Genomic DNA, 22,016 nt, shown 5'->3' with positions numbered 1-22,016 from the left:
GACGCTTGTGTGTCGATGAGTTTTGTGGCCATCCACGCGTGCGCGTGGAGTGCGCGTACGCGTGGCCCTGTTTTCATCCCAAAGTTGATTTTTGAGTTTTAAACGCCAAATTTCATACTTTTAAGCCTCCGATCTCACCACTTATGTCTTAAATCATTATGATATGCCTAGCAATGAGACAAGGAGCTAGTGAATGTGGTAACTTGCGAGTGAAGCAAGGGAAAATGAATGATCAATGAGGATCAAAGATGATTATGTGAGATGCGGAGGATGGCGGTGGAAGTGCTTGTTATGCCATGGGCCGAAGGGCCGTAATTGTTAATGAATTGGCTGGTTATGGATTTAACCGTGAGCCAGATGGCTGGATCATTGCCGTGTTACGGCGGAGCCATGATTATGGCTAAGTATAAATGCATATATGATGTTGAATGAATTGTGAATGTTTACACTTCCACTATCGGAGATGAGGGTTTCCCTGGGAGGAAGCAGTGGCTAGCCACCACGTGCTCCAGGTTGAGACTCGAAGCTCTTTTGGCCTTATGTCGTCAGGGTGGCCGGGCACTGTGAAAGCCCCGGATGAGCTCACCCTCATAAATATTCACCAGTGAGGGTGATGGATATGGATCATGATTATGATCACGATTTGTTGAGTATAACTCGAGTTGGGGAGACACGACAGAGGGACAGTCCAATGGTTAGCTATCAGGACTTGTCGGGTTGGCTCTATAACCGACAGATGATATCATCAGCCACTAGAGACAGGCATTCATCATATGCATACTATATGAATTGTTTGAGATTTCCTATTTGACTGCATATTACTTGCTAATTGTCTAAATGCCTTATCTGTTCCTACTTGTATATCTCTTGTTTGATTTAGCTGTGTTTGCTACATTATACTCCTGCTGGTGGTTGGGAGGTCTGAAGGAATTGGAAAGGGAAGTATTAGTTAGACTGAAGGATCTTTAGTCAGTTGCCACTTATGGTTTAGCTTGTTTATAAGCTTTGATATTATCTGGAGGAAGTCCTAGGATTGCCTTCGGCTTTCCTCTATTATTACATGTTATATATAGGGAACTGTTACCATGCTGGGGACCTCTGGTTCTCACCCATGCGGATTTTGTGGTTTTCAGATGCAGGACGCGAGGCTTCTCGTTGAGGCATGCTGGAGACTTCTGGATTAGCGAAGATCCTTGTTCTCGGGACTCTGTTTTGATTTTTGATTTCTCTTAGATACTTTTATCTCCATTGAATAATACAAACTGTGATGACTCCTCTTAGAGGGGATTTTGGAGACTAGGTTCTTTGTTTTTGTGTCCCTTTGGGTTTCCTTTGGGGTTTCCTTATTTTATTATATGTATATATTGCTATGCTCGGACCGGTTATCTTCGCATCCGGATTTTGAGTTTTGATATTCCCGTTTTTGACACTCTTTCATATATATATAATCTCGCGTTAGCTTATCCTTGTTCGTTACGTTATTGATCAGAGTGTTGCGCTTTCGAGTTATGGTTTTTGTTTACCCCTTTTTCTACAAAGGCTCCTAGTTATAATCAATCATTCATACTACTATACGTACTAAATTTTAAATCTAGATGTCGTAATACCTTGCCATCTCGAAATTATGACTTAATCATAAGACCCTGTATGGTAGGGTGTTACAAAAACCGTGAGGCCTTGTGTGCCAAAGCGGACAATATCGTGCTAGTAGGTGGTCTGGGCTGTTACAGATGGTATCAGAGCCGGAGCCCGGATCGATGTGCCAGTGAGGGCACTGGGCTCCCTTAGGGGGATGGATTGTAAGGTCCCACATCGGTTAGGGAGGGAAATGAAGCATGCCTTATAAGGGTGTGGATACCTCTCCCTAGCATGACGCGTTTTGATGAGTGAGTGTGGGGGCTTCGGCTATCATCCCTATCGTCAAAGGCAAAACTGTGAGGCCTTGTGTGCCAAAGCAGACAATATCGTTCTAGCGGATGGTCTGGGCTGTTACAATCTGCATGTGTTGCTTAACCGTGATCAGGTTTCACCTTACCAGGCGTGAGTTTTTTAAATCTTCATAAATATTGTAATTAGTGAGATAATAACTTCATCATGTAATCAAAACTTTAGTACACTAAAAATTTCTTAGTTATCCTATTTTATAATAGGTTATTCCAAAAAATAAATCATGATACATCATTCAACAATTTTTCACATTGGTTCAGAGAATACGTCAAAGTGAATCTAAGTGGCACAACAGAATGGGAACTAGTTGTACTTAGTTGGGGCCTAATGAATAAAGGCACAAGCTACCTAATCTACAATGTTAATGGATATATGTTTCATTCTTTACAATTGTCGGTGGAAAAGAAAATAGATAACACCAGAGTCTAGGTTTGTAAGGATGTAGGCGGTGGTCATTCTGATTGGATTGGTATGGTATGATATGCATCTTTAAATGTGAATGGTATAATTCAAGTTTGCGACTAGGAACATGAAAGCACAAGGACTACAATATCACTGAAGTAAATGTGACCAGGAAATATAGGCACTATGATCCTTTTATTCTATCTCAAAATGTACAATAAGTATACTATTTGCCTTATCCGGGGTCATGCACGTCTAGTTGGATAGTTGTGGTTAAGACTAAGCCAGGAGATCACATCAAGTCTAATGGGACAGAGGGTCAAAAATCTTACCAAATTGATGACCTAACTCTTTCAAAAATGATAGTTGATACTAGTGATCCGATCACCCTTAGGTCGGTTGTTATGGATGATGACATCATTGACCTTAGGGTAGATGAAAAGACAATACAACTAGAGGACGACGATATTCAAAAAGAAAAGGGGGTCAATAGAGACAAAGAAGAAAAAGACGAGTTCGATGATCAGAAAATTACCTCGGAAGAGGAGGATGAACCAAAGGAAGAAGATGATGAGTCTACATAAGGTAAACCTAAATATAGTTTAACTAGCTTGTTGTATGTTTAATCTTTATTTAGTAAGATCATATATAACTACATCGCACGCTAACCTTAGTTATATCTTAAGTATTTCTTTATCAAGCTTTGATTATATTATGATATAATTATATTGTTTCAGGTAGGCATGACGACAGGTTGACGTGTCACAAGCAGGCCTTGTTTTGAGTACAATGACGATAACTATCAAGACCCATAGTTATTAGGGCTTCATTTTGATATGTTCAGCAGTATTTTATTTCTTAATATTTTTATTTTGTATATTTAATATTTCACATTATATAGATCATTGTTTTCAAATAAATTACTAATTTATTATTTATTAATTGGAAGTTGATTATTAATTATTAATTATCGGGGTTTATTATAGTTCAAAAAAAATTAAAAAAAATAAAGCTGCCGTCTGAATTACCCAACAGTAACGATCATCCAATTTAATAAAAAATAGATTATCGTCAAATTTACTGTCAGAATCCACCGCAAAAATTCGACGTTAATTCCAAATATTAGATTTTTGTAACCAGTATCATATTTTTGTAACCTTAATGAGTAACCGGCGGATTATATTTGTTATTCTGTCGGTAAATATGTTTAGTATTCAGTATTTTTCTTGTAGTGCAAAAAGGGAGTTAGGATTTTTTATTAAAAAAATAGGATGGAATAGAGAGAGGGATGAGGGCAACCTTCCAGCTAAACGATAGAGGAAAGACGTAGCTCTGGCAACAGAGGGAGCAATGGTGACAACTCTTCCAACATTGGCGGAGCCAGAGGGAGCAACTTCGTTTGAGGCGACGAAGCAGGATGCAAGTGATTCCACACATTTTCAAAATTGAGGGTGGAGAGCCACGCATTTTAAATTTAGGTCAGCTTTATCGTCGAATTTACTAGTGGATAAATCCGATGGTAATAAATTCCAGTGCGTTAGGACATAGCATTCTACTAAATGAGTTTACCGGCAGATAAATCGAACGATGAATCCACCCCTACTTTTTGCACCTATTCTTTTACTTTTATCTCCAATAATTACTTGAAAATTTATCATTAGAAAAGAATAAATCTGCTTGTATTGTTTTGATCGGACGAATTTGACACCTCTGCCACAGATAAATCCGACAATAAATTTGCCGCTAATGTGTGACGCTAAATTTAACGATATTCAACATTTTTATTGTAGAACGTGTTGAATTTATTATAGAAAGGAAATCTCCAAATTCCTGGTCTTCATAGTTAGCATAGTTTAGAGATGATATCTTCTCATACAATATATGAATGAAATTTGTGAATAGTTTCGTGAAGAGTTTAAAATGATTTTATGGAAGTGAGACAAGATAAGGGTTTTTCTTATATTAAAGTGGAGAAAGTATATGAATGACAATATGTAGAAATAATAGAAGATAGGAGAGATAGGTCACCTAGCACTTTTGTATAGAAAAGGGAAATAGAATGAGAAAGAAAGGACTAAAATGGCTCTAAGGTATGTGTATTGTGTTATAAAAATCTAATTCGCGTTTAGGTGAAATCTTCAATCTAAATCGTCACTTTGAAAACTCTATAAAGTTTTCTACCTTTAGAATTTGAAAATACCTATTAGATACAAATTTATAGAGAATTGAGTTAGCTTTAAAACAAACTTAGAACCAAGTCAATCGAATAACTGTAACTTGAGATATTTTCAAAATACTATTGGTGTGTTAGGCTGGTTTATTACAACGCGATTTTCTACTATGAACTTGTAATAGATTTATATATCTAATTAAATTTGAATTTAATTTTGTACTGGCCTCCAAGAATAAAGATAGTTTTTTCATATTTTCATATAACCAAAGATTATTCAAATCCAATAATTATAGAATTAGTTATAAGTATATCTTAAAAGGTTGTTTATTGTCAGTTAGAAATTCACTAAAACTAGTGTTTTCATATTTTTAAATTTCATTAAAGATGTTTATTTTTCAAGTGCATTATCTTCTAATTTTTTTATTATAAATTTAAAATTTAAATTATTATAATTTTAATTAATTAATTGTTGAATAATAATATGACTTAAAAAAAACTAAAATGTTACAATAATACTATCTAAACGGGTGGCTGCTCTTTTTTTTTTTAATTTTATTTTTTAAAGTTAGGAGTGAGGCTCAAATCCAAAACTTCTAAGTGAAGACGGGAAGACTATGCCATTTAAGTTATATCTTATTGACTTTTTAATATACGTGGTTTTACTGGATATATCTTGATTGTCTATCTGACATTATTGTTAAGGGCAATGCTTACAGAAATAAAATAAATGGTGATCTTTTTTCTTAATAAAAAAATGCTACATATTCTTTTTTTCTTTTAGGTTGAAAGCTAAATTCAAGGTTACGAGAATCGAATCGATTATTAAACCAGTCAAGTGATCGATTTAATGATTCAATAGTCCTATCGGAATTGAATTGTGGTTGAATCGATTTAATGATTCAATAGTCCTATCGGAATTGAATTGTGGTTGAATCGATTTAATTAAATATACAATAAAATTATTAAAAATTTAATATATAATTTTAAATATTTAAATTTAATAATTTTTAAACTAACAAAATTTAAAATTTCACAATTTCACATAATAAATTATCCATAATTTATTATTAAAAGTTCACAAATAACTTTAAACATCAAAGTTTATAGCTAAAGAAAATCTTACCTACATAAATGACAAATACATAATATTCTACAACCAAAAGAAACAACAAATAAACAAATTTTTAAATAAACAAAGATATTACTCATCAGAAATCATAATCATCATTAAGTGTTCCAATATCCCTATCATAAATAGGTAATCCAAAAAAAAAAAATAAAACCTCGGTCATAAAAAAATACACATTCAAGATAGTTAATCAAACTGAACAAAATTAATAAAAAATAGTAAAAACACATTCAAGATTCAACAGAGTTAACCAAATTGAACTATTCTGTCCAGTAATTATATCAAACATAATCAACCTAAATGCAGAATCTATTTTGTCCAATAACCAAAATTCATAATCAAAAATAGTAAAATGTAAAATACAACAATTCAGAATAATTATAATTAATAAAATAAAAAAATTAAACTAAATTTTTGAAGAACTCAAGAAATAGAGAGAATTGAATAACATAATCACCCTGTGTAATTCCATGGTGGCAGAGAGACCGCGAAAAGTCCACAACGGCGAGAGAGAGAGAGAGAGAGAGAGAAGAGAGAGAGAGAGAGAGAGAGAGAGAGAGAGAAGAGAGAGAGAGAGAGAGAGAGAGAGAGAGAGAGAGAGAGAGAGAGAGATGGCTCGACGACGACGAAGACAAAGGTGGACTTAACGAGGATAGAGCCAGCGAAGCCAATAGAAGCTCCGAACCTTTTAGCGACACGAGGAAAAGAGCACATCTTTGAAGAGAAGAGCAACCTTCTGGTGATGCGAAGAGAAGAGCACACCGCTGATGCCGATAATGGTGGGGGCTGATAGTAACTTAGTGGCTGGTTGGCTTTGCTCCTTTGATGCATTTAGGGTTAGATTATTCTTCTGCATTGTGATTATGAGAGATAAAGGGGAGGGACTTCTACTGGGTTGGGTTTATATATATATATATATATATATATATATATATATATATCGTTTTAATCTGGATTAGAGATCTAAAAATTTTAAAAATCGGACCGATTTTGTCGGTTCATTGGTTAACCGCTGATTTAGTCATTTTTTTATCGGTTTTTTGTAGAATAATTCTTGGCATCAACCAATCAAAATATTGATTTTCAATTAATCCAGTTGAACTGACTGGTCTAATCCGATTTCCAGAACATTGCTTAAATTGAAACTATGAACATATAATTGACACCAATTACTAAACAAAAATCATGGGATATGCTTTATTTTAGAACATGGTTGATGAGATATATATATGTTTCATTAAATGAAAATTTGACCAAATATTAGTTTCTATGAATAAATATAAGAGACAGCACATTCAATAACATTAACAAAATTGATTTTATAGATGAGTTGGAAAGGTGGGTTAAAGCATAGTTATCAAAATCAAACTGGTAATCAACCTGGTCATATGACCGGTAATCCATATCTTCCATAGCAGGATCAGTCTCCCCTAATAGGTTTGTCACAATATATGCATATCATAGTGATTTTTCCACAATTTGTTTACAATGACCCTAAGCAGGATCAGTCTTCCCTCTATTATTATAAACTCTTTTAGTTGTAACATCAGGAGTTGCTGATGATGCTTGTTCTTGAGATGGTAGCGTGTTTGATGGTGTTTGAGATGAAGACATTTTTTAAATTTTAGCAAAAAAAAACAAAAGATTTCTAGCCACAAAAGATTTATCTAAGTGAGTTTTTAAGAAACACAGCAATAACCACCAAAGTTCACTAATAATAATCAACAACAAAATTAACTATTCAACCAAAGTTCACTAAAATTTTCTCAGATTCAGTTCAACAACAACTCTAAAAAACCAAATACAACAACAGCAACTACCAGATTCAACAACAATTCTAACTAAAATTTGCTCAAATTCACCAATAACAACTCTAAAAAACCAACATTCAACAAACAGAAAGAATAGCAACAACTCAAAAATTCGCTCAAGATCACCGAAATTAACATTGAACCAGAGAAACAACAGCAACAACAACTTTAAAAAACTAAATATAATAGTAGCAACTACCAGATTCAACAATAATTCTAACTAAGATTTGCTCAGATTTACTAACAACAACTCTAAAAAATCAACATTCAACAAACAGAAAGAACAGCAACAACTCTAAAATAGTAAAATTTGCTCAGGTTCACCGAAATTAACATTGAACCAGAGAAAGAACAGCAACAACAACTCTAAAAACTAAATAAAATAGCAACAACCACATTCAATAACCACCAGATTCACTGAAATCAACATTGAACTAAAGAAAGAACAGGGTCAAAAACTGGAGTTCACCTGGTTGAAAAGACGACCACCACCATCACCCAAGGGAGCAGATGCTGCTTCACTGGTTTCGACAAAGCGAACGCAAGGGCACGGTGACAGACCGAGAGAACAACGAGGTGAGAGGCCTAGAGACTGAGAGTGACTAACTGACGACTGACGAGGTGAGGGGAGAGACGAGAGAGTGACGAGGTGAGGGTGAGGGGCTGCCGATCGACACCGAGTTCGAGAGAGCAGAGAGATAAGGCTGGCTACGGTTAGGGGGTGATTCCACTCAAAAGTTTAGAATAATGGCTCAGGGTTCATTCAAACAGGGGGATGGGGATGGGGGTGGCCTGAAACGACGCCGTTTCAAAAAAAATAAATAATAAATTAATAAAAATGACCCGGACCGGGTTGGATTAACCGCCCGGATCACCGAATTCGCATAAAATTCATCGAATCGAACCGGGTTTTACCGGGTCTATTACATAAACAGTTCAACGAATGGTACGGTTCGATTAAGTGATCATATTTTCGATCAAACTTACCGAGTCGAGTCGAATCTAATAATTATGGGTGAAAGGATTTCACCAGCGCTAAAATAAATTAAATAACTAGATAAAATGAATAATGTCAAAAATAGAAAATTTGAACACTTTTTGGACTGTTGAAATCTATTGGATATAACTATATCTGTTTTTGATATTTTGTGATTTTAGTGATGGTTGTATCTTAATTGTCTGTCTTATATTTTTGTTAAAAAATCATTTTATATATTATTTTTTATTTGTTGATAGGTCAAATTTTTCAAGAGGAGTCATGTACAGCAATTCAGCAAGTCATTTGTCAAACCAAATTAGTAAGAATATATTCTTTTTATGGTATATCTGTCAGAAAATATTTTACCCAATACAAATGGAGAAAAAAAATTAAATCACGCATTCATACATGATGCATGGACCTTACCTTGATTGAGATGTATGTGCATAGACCTCTCTTCCTCTTATATATATATTCATACTCGCTAATAGAATTTATCACAAGCATTATTATATTTAAATCATAGAAAGAGTTGTCACTTCTTCTGATATTCAACTATGGTTGTCCTGAAGGCTGCTTCTCCTCCTACTGTTCCTTCTGTCAACAAAATTAATAATGGCTACCCTTGTTCCAATGGCACCATCAAGCCTCTTATCACCCCATCTCCCAGTTCCTTCATCAATCTTGATCAGTAATCATATAACCCCTCATCCTATATATAAGTCTCTCTTTTTTCTTTCATCCCACGTTACATATATCTACATACTCTGTTCGTTCTTTCTATATGACAGTGTTACTAATATATGCATATTATTATTATTGTTATTAAAAAAATAATATTATTATTCTTACTCTAATATATGATTTGTTTTAATGGAATAAAATGAATTGAATTCAGAGGTGATCCAGAGGTGTTCAGATCATACTGGAGGAAGAAGAGTGAAGAGTGTACGGTGGTGATAAACGGCGAGGATTTGATGAGCTACCTGAGCGACACGAGCAACGTGTGCTGGTTCATGCTGCCGGAGCTGAGGGAAGCCATCCAGCGGCTCCACCGCGTGGTGGGGAACGCCTCCGTCGGCATGGACAAGCACATCGTGGTGGGCACTGGCTCCACTCAGCTCTTCCAGGCTGCCTTGTTTGCTCTCTCTCCTTCGGATTCTCCCAATCCCATCAATGTCGTTGCTGCTTCTCCTTATTACTCGGTTTGTTACTTTTTCGTCTCAATAATTGTTACTTCAAATGTAATTCCTCACTGCTTTAACTAACAAGTCAAATTGAATCACTAATTTGGCCCCTTTTTGGTTTTTTATGGTCATTTTGAGTATAGTTTTTACACTAGATTTGCTTTTACAATATTTCTTATTTTGTTATTGCTGTTTATATCTTATTTGATGTAATAGATTTTACTTTTTATTTTATTATTGCTTTTTATATCTTATTTGATTTAATAGATTTAATTTCTGTTATATTTATAAAAATGTTATATTTGTGTATCTCATAATTTATTTAATTTATTTTTAATATACATTTTATATTTTAATATATATTTTATAATAATAAATAGTTTTATAAGCATTTAATATTATTTATTTTTAGTCTCAAAAAAAATACTATATAATTTTAGTTGAATGTTTCAAAGATTTTCAAGTTCTTGATAAAAAAACTACCGAGCGAGTAGTATATTCTTTTTTCTTTGGGGAAAAATGTTTTCCCTTTTAAAGCATAACAAAAATATATAAAAGATTTGAAAATTGTCTTCCTATTTTATGTAAAAGTTTTTTTGGGTCCAATTTGATATTTAGTAATTTATGAAGATTATTTTAATATTTTTTTAATATATAAATTATTTCATAAATAAGTTGTTAATTTTGAACAGTAAATTTAATATATTTGGTTAATACTTTTTATGTCACAATATTTGATTATATGTAGCATCTAGAATCTGTTTGGTTTAATGTTTGTTCGTTTAGTTTTCTCTAAAAAATTCATCCTCTAAATTCAAACGTAATTTTATAGTCTAACTCATATTATCTAAAATTAAAAAGTTTAGTTTTTGCATTCACTTTCTTCTGTTAAATCATTAATTAAAAAAATTATTTTCTATCTACTAATTATATAATTTATTGTTTATATAATGAATTTTATAATTTTTTTATAATAACATTTTCTAATTTTTTATAAAATTTTTATTATTTCTTGTTTATATGAGTTTTTTTATGAAGTTTTTTTTGTGTTTTTTATTGCGATTCTATTAATTTCATTAGAAAGACCAAACTAAATAAAAATTAACATAAAAATAATATTAAAATCATAGCAAAAAATTAAATCTAAAAGAGTACTAAAAAATACTAAAAATATTTAAAAAAAAATAGTATTAGAATTTATTTAAATATTTAAAATAAAATAATTATTAAAATTTATATTTTTTAATAATTTTTATCTAAAAATAATTTTGAGTAATATTATTCAAAATCATATTTAATTTATTATAATATATTTTGATATAAAAATTGACAAATATAAATTACATTGACACCAACAAACTTTTAGTTAAAATCAATTTTACAAAATTAATTTTATTTTACAAACTTTAGGACAGAATACCCAAAAACAATCTAATCATTCAGCACTCAGCCTTTGGATTGCTAATATATATCTTAGAAAAAAAAAAAAGAGAGGCCTATTTTATGTTTTGCGCGCGTTGTCATGTATGGTAGATGAATAACATGTTAACACTTGTAAACACCATGTCTCTTTTGCTCACCTAAAGGGCCCACACTACGGGGTCTCACTTTGCTAATTTGCTTTATGGCTGATTGGCTGTCATATCCTTAAATAATTACTCCAACAGTTTTTATTTTTATTTTTTTATTTAAAAAAATTACATTTAATTTATTATTTGTATAAACAATCGAACATATTTTTGTGAGAAATTCATTCTCCATACATATATAATTTAGTCGTAGTGAATCAATCTTAAATAAGTGATGATGAGGAATGGAAGGGTGTTGTGTAGAAAACCTTATTAGGAGACCAAAATATGACAAACATGTCTATTGGGAACACTAGGCTTCTAAGGGAACATGCAACAAACACATGATTCACTTAGAACCACATGGATCCTTAGATTCTCTATCTCACTGTATGCAAACATTGTAACATGGCCGTGTCTCTCTCCTGTCTTCTTAATTATTTGATTAACTAACACTCTTGGATGAACCACTCATGACTCTAATATTTAATATTTCCAATCAATTCATTTTAAAAGTGATTGACTTAATGAATGATGATCCAAATACAGTGCCATTTAATTTGCACATAAAACAGCGTCAAATGATATGATTCTTTCGTTATTAATCATTTATCATTACTATGAATGTCTGATTTTAACAGGTTAAAATTATAAATGTTAAGTCAAATAAAATCATTTAAAATTATTGACCGTTTGTTATTATTATTGCAGGAATATCAAGATGAGGTTGAGATTTTGCGTTCGGGATTGTATCGGTGGGGCGGAGATGCAAGGGAGTACGATAAGAATGAGGCATATATAGAGGTGGTAACCGCCCCTAACAACCCTTGTGGAAGTATGAGGAGAGGAGTGGCAAACTCATCAGAAGCTGAAGGGAAAGTGATTCATGACTTTGCGTATTATTGGCCACAATACACTCCCATTACTCAACAGTATGACCATGATCTTATGTTGTTCACATTTTCCAAATGCACTGGCCATGCTGGTTCCCGCATTGGGTTAGTATTCATCAATCAACGTATCCCTCTAATCATTTAATTTAACGAAAAGTTTAATAATAAAAAATATTAACTAAAAATACTAACAACTTATTTTGTTTCTCTAACATTATCGTTAATTTAATTTAATTATGTGCTGACATCTCACTCATCAATTATAACAAGTAGATTGTTTGCAGTTGGCACAGAGCATAAAAATAGTTAATTTTTAAATTTTAAAATAAAAATATCATGTGATTACCATTTATTTTGTATTTCTAAAAAATATTAATTTCTCACAATTATTTTTTTAAAAATAGCTACCAACAATGTAAAGTTTAATTTTTGCGTTGCAATGTGCATTCCAATGATTGCCATCTAAACAATTGCAACCGAATCCATAGTCAACATGTATATGGGTACTTTATGTATGAATTTTCAAAAGTAAAAAATAAAAAATAATGTTACAATAATAATAAAACAGACTAATATTAACAAATTAAAAAATAATTTTTTAATAACTATATTTTGATTTTGGTATGTGAAGATGGGCAATTGTGAAAGATATTGAAGTTGCAAAGAAGATGACAAGGTTCATTCAGATGAACTCAATTGGAGTGTCAAAAGAATCTCAAATCCGAGTTGCTAAGATCATAGGAGTGATCTGTGACAGTTATCAGGAAATAGGATCGTCCTTAGATCCCGATGAGCTCTTCTTTGAATATTCGAGGCGCAAGTTGAGGGAAAGGTGGGAGAAACTAAGGGCAGTTGTTGACAAAAGTAACCTCTTCTACTTGGCCAAATATCCTAAGGCCTACTGCACCTTCACTAACCACACATCTGAATCTTACCCGGGTAACAAAATTCATTTCTTTTTTACTTAGCGTCCAAGGCGACATATGACTCAACATGCATTTTTTATTATGACTAGTGTATTAATATATATTATTGCAGCATTTGCTTGGATGAAGTGCAAGGGGAGCATAGAAGATTGTGAGAGTTATCTGAGGAATTTAAAGGTGCTTGTAAGAGGAGGAAAGCGATTTGGTGTTGATCAAAAGTATGCAAGGATTAGCTTGCTCAGCAGCGATGATGTGTTCAATGAATTCTTAACCAGAATCTCAAATGCTACAAGAAATATAGGAAATAGAAGTTAAATTAATGAATACATATTTGTTAGATGAAAATTAATCTTTATTATTAGATGTGTGTTCAAATAATTAATCCATAGATAAATGCCCAACTAAATTATAAGAAGAAGTCAGAAGTTAAGGGCTTTGATTGGTCTGTAAAAGAAAATATTTGGTTTATTTTTTAAAATATATTTTTAATAGTTTAAAATATAAAATTATATTTGTCAAATGTACAATTTTAGTTATTTATTTAATTATTCTTATTAAGTTAATAATTTATTTTTATACATTATCAAATATAAAATAAATTATTTTAACATAATTAATTAAATTTATATGGATGTATTATTAAGAGATAGGACTAAAAAAGATTAGTAGTTCACCTCCTATTCATTATAACATCTTTAATTTAGGAACAAAGAATTAGATAGTCCAATAATGTTTATACTATTAAATGATTTTAGTAATAAAATATATTTTATATATTTTTTAATAATTATCAAATAATTTTTTTAGTTAAATATTATTTATTAATTATACTTTTATATATTATTTTATTCAAAAATTTATCTTTTATTTTATAAATTATAATTTTATTATTCATCATTTATGTTATTTTCACAATTATATCATTAATAATTCCTCCATTAACTCTAGTCTATGGATACGATTATGAGATTGATTTGTGAATAACTTCAACTAATTTAATTTTTAAAACTCAAGTTATATTATAAAATTAAGATTCAACGTCAAATAATTCTTTTGAATTGAAGAAAAAGAAAAAAAGTGAATCAACAAATTTTTATTTTTGAATTCGTTTGTTGTTTTGATTTGTTAAATAGCATAAATAATTGAAAAATCATGTTTGCTGTTAATCCAATTGTTTTCTTCAACCAATTAATTGAATTCCTCAAGTAATCAATTATGTAATAAAATCGATTGACTTGCGTAAAAATTAACTTTTGTTTGTAAAATAATTGATTATCATAAACAGAAAAGATTTTTATTCACTAATCAATCGATTCTTTGAATAAAAAATTGATTATTTTCTGAAAATTATCAAAAAAAAAAAAAAAGATTTCCATTCACCAATCAATTAACTGAATAAAAAAATCGATTGTTTTCTAAACGCAAAAGGACATACACTTTCATTCACTAACCAATCAATTATCCCAATAAAAAAATTGATTGATTTTCTACCGATTGCATTTTTACCAGGGGTGTCCGCGGATCGGATCGGATCGAATATGGCCGAAAATTCGATCCGATCCGCACAATTTTCATCGGATCGGATCGGATATGATATCCGCACTTTTTAGTGCCGGATCCGATCCGATCCGATCCGTACATTTGCGGATCGGATCGGATCGGATATCGGATATATCCGCATAATTAAACATTCTCTTTTTAATCATATTTCTATGTAAAAAAATTCGATAAAAATATTTCTTTCATACTTTTAAACTTATTTATTCTTAAAATATTTTTAATCAAACTCTCTCTAAATAACAAAAATAAAATAATACAATATATGAATAAGAATTACTAACTAAAATATACAAACAAGTAAATATAATACCAAACATATATATATATTTATTTATTTTTTAATTATTATAGTGCGGATCTACGGATCCGCGGATCGGATACGCGGATGTAGAGCAGATATCCACGATCCGATCCGCAAAGAATGCGAATCGGATTGGATCCGATCCGATCAATTTGCGGATCGGATCGTATCCGCAATTTTCGGATCGGATGCAGATATTTACCGCGGATCTGCGGATACGATCCGATCCATGGACACCCCTAATTTTTACAAATGCGAAGAACGTATACCTAATAATTGACAAACAATGATCAATGGCTATAACAAATTGACTATGGAAGGATAATTATAAACAATTATAATTATATTATTAGACAATTAAAAAAGAAATTAATGATAGATTATGAAATTACTAATTTTGGGATTGAAAAAATAAGATTAGAATTTTAAAGTCAAAATAAAATTGAGAAAGAAATTAAAAATAGATACCCATAAAACATTAAATTATTAATGATAGAATTTTAAAGATAAAATAGATATGATGAATAATAAAATAATAATTTATAAAATAAAAAGTAAATTTTAAAATTAAATAATATATAAAAAATTAATTAATAAATAAAATTAAAAAATAACTATTTAATAAACATTAAAAATTTAAAAAAATATATTTTGTTACTAAAACCATTTAGTAATCTAAATATTTTGAAACCATTAAAACTGGAGTCTATATATTCAATATTAAACAAAAAAATTCAACAAATATATTTGTTTAATCCTAAATTTTTGAACTAAATTGATCATACTTTTATTGACTTTTTTTTCTCTCATAGTTTCTAGTCTTGCTGCTTATTGTATTTGGCTTCTTTAACTGAACTTGAAAGACTCCATTTTCTTATTTTTATATTCATATTAAAAAATTATGTTATTTTTTATTGAAATTAATTAATAAAATTTTACTTTTGAAAAAACACTAACTATACTAATAATTAATAGAATAGTATAGTTTCCAAAATCAAGATTTGATCATATTTTGTTTCCAAAACTTCTGTAGTGTATATATACATGCATCCAGTGAATACTTTGCATGCATATATATTAAGGTCAATGCTATGGTGCTGAAAGACATTTTTTTAGCAGATATTAAAATGTGTTGTTAATATATAGAAAGAGACACATGTTTGTGTTGCTGGCACATACGTAAATAAAAACTGAATGATAGTAAAAAGTGGTCAGAGTGAAGTGATAGTTTGTAGAGAATAGTTGACCAATTTTTATGATAATTAAGTAGTGCTAAACAGCCTAAGCTTTAGTGATAATTATGTATTTAAGTTAAATGTGTCTTTTTGGACATGGACTTTTTGGTGTAGTAATGGATTTTGATTACTAAAATACCAATGCTTTATGCAAAAAAATATATATATATATATACTGTACAAAAGATAAATAATATATTATATAATTTTTATATTAATAATAAATAATAATAATAAATCTGTTATGCTACTGTATAAATTATTTTTCATACTTTTTATATTTAATTTTTTATGTTTAATATTAAATTATTTTATGCTGGTAATAATAATAATAAAATGATTGTGATAAAGTATAAATAACAAATAAAATATGATATTTTTATTTTTATTATTATATTTTTCAGGTTTAGTATTATATTTTTCGTCTTAATAATAGATAATTGTTGGGAATAAGACACCATTCCCCCTTGAAAAAACACCTTTGACAGAGAAATAAAATAGACACAATCACAACACAAGAATTTAACGTGAAAACTCCAATTACTGGAGAAAAAATCACGGCCGTTGTCAAATGACAACCAAAGAATATCACTATGTGAAAATTGTTACAACACATAGACTTCTTTCTCTCTAACACCGGCACCCCAGTACACCCACACTCTCTCAAAGCAAATATCTAACTACACCTCACAACACTCTCTAATCAAAGAGTACAGAGGAAAAGAAAAATCAGATACAAGCTTAAAGTGTTTCTGACTGGTGCAAAAACAAATGGAGAACTTAGCCTCATATTTATAGCCTAGGCCACCCACTCCATTTGCTATCCTGAGCAATGTGGGACTAATTCAACCAAATCCTTACAATCTCCACCTTGATTGAAATAGTCACACATCTTCAGCTTTCATTGTCAACACCGACAATTCTTTGCTGCCATTGTCTATACCGACAATCATAGTTCAGAGAACTATCATACTCCACCATGAAAGTATACTCACTTGGAATTAGACCACTCCAAGCATTTCGCCTTGGTACAGATCGAAACCTTGCTGAAAATTCATGGTGCAACTTCCAAATTGGCTTTTCCTGGAAGTTCTTCAGCCATCGACCTAACTCCGCCACACACCTTGCATCTCAACGCCAACCAATGCCCGTGTGCAATTGTGGACCCAATTGCCACAACTCATCCTTATCCATGGTAGTGCGGCAATACCATGAGGATACTTCTTGTTTTCTAGAGAACATCATCTTCTCTCATAGAGAGAGCAACCAAAGATCTTCTCCTTCAACGCCTTGTGCAAACCTGATTGTATCAACACATTCTTGACTTGTATTTGCCACAAGCCAAAATTGATTCTTCCATCAAATTTCTCTATTTCAAGCTTCACAGCACTTGAATATCCTGACATTGTTGCAACCGTATACTGGAATAGTATAACTCAACCGTAGACCGTGTACTAGGAAGGGTCCCCAGGAAAGAGAGGTGGGTCACAATGGACACACTTAAATACCAGGTCTTTCCTTAGCCAGAACATTTCCAAACTGCACTCTCACAGTGTCACACTGCCTTCCAGCAACAACAACAGCAACCAAAGATCAACCTCAAGCCACAGGACAAAATTCTTTTCTGATGTGGAAGGTCAGACTAGGCTGCAACCACAGAGTATACTAAGAATAAATCCCACCAAATCGAAGCTCTTGATACCACTTGTTGGGAATAAGACACCATTCCCCCTTGAGAAAACACCTTTGACAGAGAAATAAAATAGACACAATCACAACACAAGAATTTAACGTGGAAATTCCAATTACCGGAGAAAAAACCACGGCCGTTGTCAAATGACAACCAGAGAATATCACTATGTGAAAATTGTTACAACACATAGACTTCTTTCTCTCTAACACCGGCACCCCAGTACACCCACACTCTCTCAAAGCAAATATCTAACTACACCTCACAACACTCTCTAATCAAAGAGTACAGAGGAAAAGAAAAATCAGATACAAGCTTAAAGTGTTTCTGACTGGTGCAAAAACAAATGGAGAACTTAACCTCATATTTATAGCCTAGGCCACCCACTCCATTTGCTATCCTGAGCAATGTGGAACTAATTCAACCAAATCCTAACAATAATTACGAAGAATTTATATTAGTTGTATTAATTTTTTTATTTTATTTAGAGAATAAAATGTATTTATTTTTATTATTAAAAATGATAAAGACGTTTATGTATTATGGAATCTGATATTAATGTCAGTGGTATTGAATTTTTTTTCTCTTTTATTTAATAGTTTAGATAAATTTATTAGTAATCCAAGTTATTTAATTAAATGTTATTGGGTTTGAATTTTTGCTTAATATGCTACATGTGGCAAGAATGAGAGTTTGCCATGATTATTAAAAATTCATTTCTCTTCCTTCATATCATAACTCTCTCTTTCTTTGTTTAAGCTATATTATTATTATTATTATTATTATTATTATTATTATTATTATTATTATTATTATTATTATCTGAAAAAATAGATAAATTGATCACATTATCAGTTTGGTATAAGTTGCCAAAAAGAGGCCTAAATACAATAAAAAAATCAGCCCAATTGTTATTAAAATTAACATTAATTATTCACAATTTACCAACACCACTGCGTCACTTCACTATCTTTCACTTCATTTTTCTCTCTGCGCATGTCCCAACAATATAAACACGTGTCTTTCTCTTCATGTTACCAACATATTTCAATACCTGCTGAAAAAAATATCTTTCAGCACCATAGCACAACCCATATACTAATAATTAATAAGTACAGAAAATTTTGTATCTGATTAGTTAACAAATTTTTTTTTTATGATATATCTTTTTTAATTAAAAATAATTATATGCCCTTGTTTTATCGATTTTTAACAAATCAAAATAGTTCGATAACTAATGATCTGTGAGCGAAACCTACTCCTTACTAGTTTTGAAAAGTGTATCAAAAATTTTTCGAGTGAACAAAATAATAAAAGAAACCCCACTATAGGGACATAGTTTAGATTCACCAATCTTGACGAGATTAACAACTCCACTATGGTGACATAGTTTAGATTCACCAATTTTGGCGAGGTTAGCAACCCCACTATGGTGAAAATAGCCATAAACCTACCTTGATTGATCAAGCCAATGATGCACCTCTTACTCTCAAAGAATCTAGAGGAAAATAAGCACACAACCTATTTCATATTCAAATCAACTTCAACTCTATTTCATAAATAAAAGGTACATGAGTTATTTATTGTAACACCCTAACTTTTAACACGTCATGATCGTACCAAAAGTAAGGCGTTACGGACCTGATTTCCTTTATTATAAATTTACTATTGAGCCTTTACGTCGATACCGCGTTTCAGTTTTTAAGAAAATTTCAGAAAAATATTTTAGTAATTAAAATCACACAATTATTAATAATAGTAAATGCTATACAAATGAATTTAATATAAAACTCAAATACAATACCTATCCCTCTGGATAAAATAAAACTTAAAGCAACAAGGGCGAGGGAACTCTATAAAAATAACAAGAATCACAAGTTAATCTACTGGTTGTCTGCATCTTCTAACTGAATCTTCGAACCTGTGTCACTGAAAGGATGGAAGATTTTGGGGTGAGAACAAACCACATGTTCTCAGTAGGGAATGGGAATGCCGTAAAAGTAATGAATAAAATGCAAATAATTAACTTTACTCAATAAAAAATATATTTTTATCAAACCCTTTGAAAATGCTCTTAACTCAAAACAAAACTTAAATATAAATTAGTCACATTTTCTGTCTCTCAGCCACATATTAATCCTCAGTCAAATGTCAACTCGTAATTACTTTAATACACTCACAAACAAGTAGTGCAAGCAAGAGATTCAATTCAATGTACAAGCAAGTCACAACAAGACAAACAATACAATCACAAAATAATAAGACAAGCAAGCGCAATCAAATGCAAATGTGCAAACAACATGATGCATGTCTATCCCTAACGCAGGCCATGAGCTCATGTGTCGGTTGCCTACCCGCTCCTGACATTACCCGGTCACAAGTCCCAGATATGGCTTTCCAGATGCATTAGTGTGCTTATAAGTCGTACGGCTAGGCCGCATCAGTGTGACTTTTCAAATCAATAAGCGTACATCTGGAAAACAGTTCTCAGTGTGTGGGCGTCCCCACTTTACATTTGGCACTAAGGCCCAAACAATGTCACATCTGCTCTTCTGTGGCAGACACTTCATTAATTAATATATTCTTTAAATCCTTGTTCTCTGCTCTCCTGTGGTAGAGATTCCTTTTCTTAATAAACCGAGCTCAAATCTTTACTTAAAACAAAATCTCTTCTTAAAAGATTGGATTTAAAACATTATATTTTTCTTAATAAATCAAACTTTAAAATAGAGTAAATCTTTTCTTAACTAAATATATTTTAAATAATTTAATTTTCGAAAACCAAATCTTTTAAAATAACTTTTCAAATAAAACCTCAGTTTTTATAAAATTTTGGCGGCATTTTTTCTAAAATTCGATCTAAACCACCCTTACAGGTTTCCTATTCCTCAACAATTCTCAAATCAACAAAATTCTTAATAATCATAAAACAGTCACATTCACAGCAATAATCCATACTCAATAACATTACTTTTGTAATTATTCAATTAATTTTGTAGGCATTCTAAATTAAAAACGTTTATCTTTAAAAATAAATCCCCTACCTTCGTACGTAATCGAAATACTCGAAATTCCGGAGAAACTTTTTGACCGAGCTGCTGAAAGAAAAAACGTCCGAAATCTTCCATGCCTCGTAGAACTCCAGTTGGCCGAGCTCAAAGGGTAGAAGAGCTACGTCACTGTCGACTTCCACCGGACAAAAATAACGCCAACATATAAAGAAAAAAGATACGAACACTTTTACCGGATTAGATTTTTTATTGAAGCTATGAATCACAAGAAATCAAAACCGGAAACTCGAAGGTTTCACGGTTCTCCTCAGCCACACTCTCGATCTCTCTCTTTCTTTCTTTTTCTTAGTGGTTCGGTGATATGAAAGAGATGAATGTGATTAAAGGCTAAGGGTATTGAATGAAAATTTTGTGATACTAAAACTCATTAGGTGTCAAAGTGTTATATATATACAAGCCACGTTTCCTTTCTTTTTCTTTTGTCCCTTGGTTTCGGTGAAGGAAAGAAAAGGAAATGGGATTCATATAGTGATTCAAGTGCATGTGTTCCTATATATATATATATATATAAAAGAATTCAAGTTTAACTTTCCTTTTTCTTTGATTCCATTTAATGGCTTCGTCCATTCTTTCTAATTTTCTTTCTTTTTCTAGTAAACTTTAATAATAATAATAATAATAATAATAATAATAATAATAATAATAATCAATTTAGACTGTAACTATTAATATAGTTTTTAATAGATAATTTAAAATAATAGAATAAATCATAATTAAATTAAATTTTTTTTTTAAATTCAAAGTATAAAATTTAATTTTAAAAATTTGGGTTGTTGTATCCTATCCACCTTACAAAAATTTTCGTCCTCGAAAATTGATATAAGATGAAAAAGATTCATATCAACTCCATTTTCAAAAATATCGAAGAAAAGAAATAAAGAGGTGTGGCATGTTCAGTTTTGCAAATGTGAAAGAAACCATATCTCATGAAAGAAGTTTGAAACAAAGAGTCTTACGACAAGCAACCAAGGAAGAAATTTCACATTAACAATTCCTTATCCATAAACATCATTTCTAAATACATTATTAAGACCACAACACAAACAAGTAAAATATCCATAAAACACGTAAGCACATCACCAAAACAACAGCACAAACACAAATAAATAAAATAAAACAAACACAATCAAATGTAAATACGCAA

General features: G+C 31.2%; 1 protein-coding gene and 1 long non-coding RNA gene across 2 annotated transcripts; one reads left to right on the top strand and one right to left on the bottom strand.

Annotated features, from left to right (window-relative positions):
• The first annotated feature begins 8,937 nt into the window (after positions 1–8,937).
• Positions 8,938–13,530, top strand: LOC112749973 (L-tryptophan--pyruvate aminotransferase 1). The gene is made up of 5 exons (XM_025798431.3): positions 8,938–9,132; positions 9,340–9,646; positions 11,908–12,194; positions 12,721–13,028; positions 13,128–13,530. The coding sequence occupies exons 1-5, from the start codon at positions 8,999–9,001 to the stop codon at positions 13,328–13,330; spliced, it is 1,239 nt and encodes a 412-aa protein (XP_025654216.1). The 5' UTR covers positions 8,938–8,998; the 3' UTR covers positions 13,331–13,530.
• A 5,994-nt stretch (positions 13,531–19,524) lies between these two features.
• LOC140179631 (uncharacterized) lies at positions 19,525–21,339 on the bottom strand. Its single transcript, XR_011873305.1, has 2 exons — positions 20,846–21,339; positions 19,525–19,730 (listed from the first exon to the last, which is right to left on the bottom strand). It is a non-coding gene; the product is annotated as an uncharacterized lncRNA (long non-coding RNA).
• Positions 21,340–22,016: the final 677 nt, after the last annotated feature.

Source organism: Arachis hypogaea, chromosome 15 (assembly GCF_003086295.3).
Source record: "Arachis hypogaea cultivar Tifrunner chromosome 15, arahy.Tifrunner.gnm2.J5K5, whole genome shotgun sequence".
Classification (NCBI taxonomy): domain Eukaryota; kingdom Viridiplantae; phylum Streptophyta; class Magnoliopsida; order Fabales; family Fabaceae; genus Arachis; species Arachis hypogaea.
The sequence above is the reverse complement of the archived record's forward strand: the minus strand, read 5'-3'. Positions and strand labels throughout refer to the sequence as shown.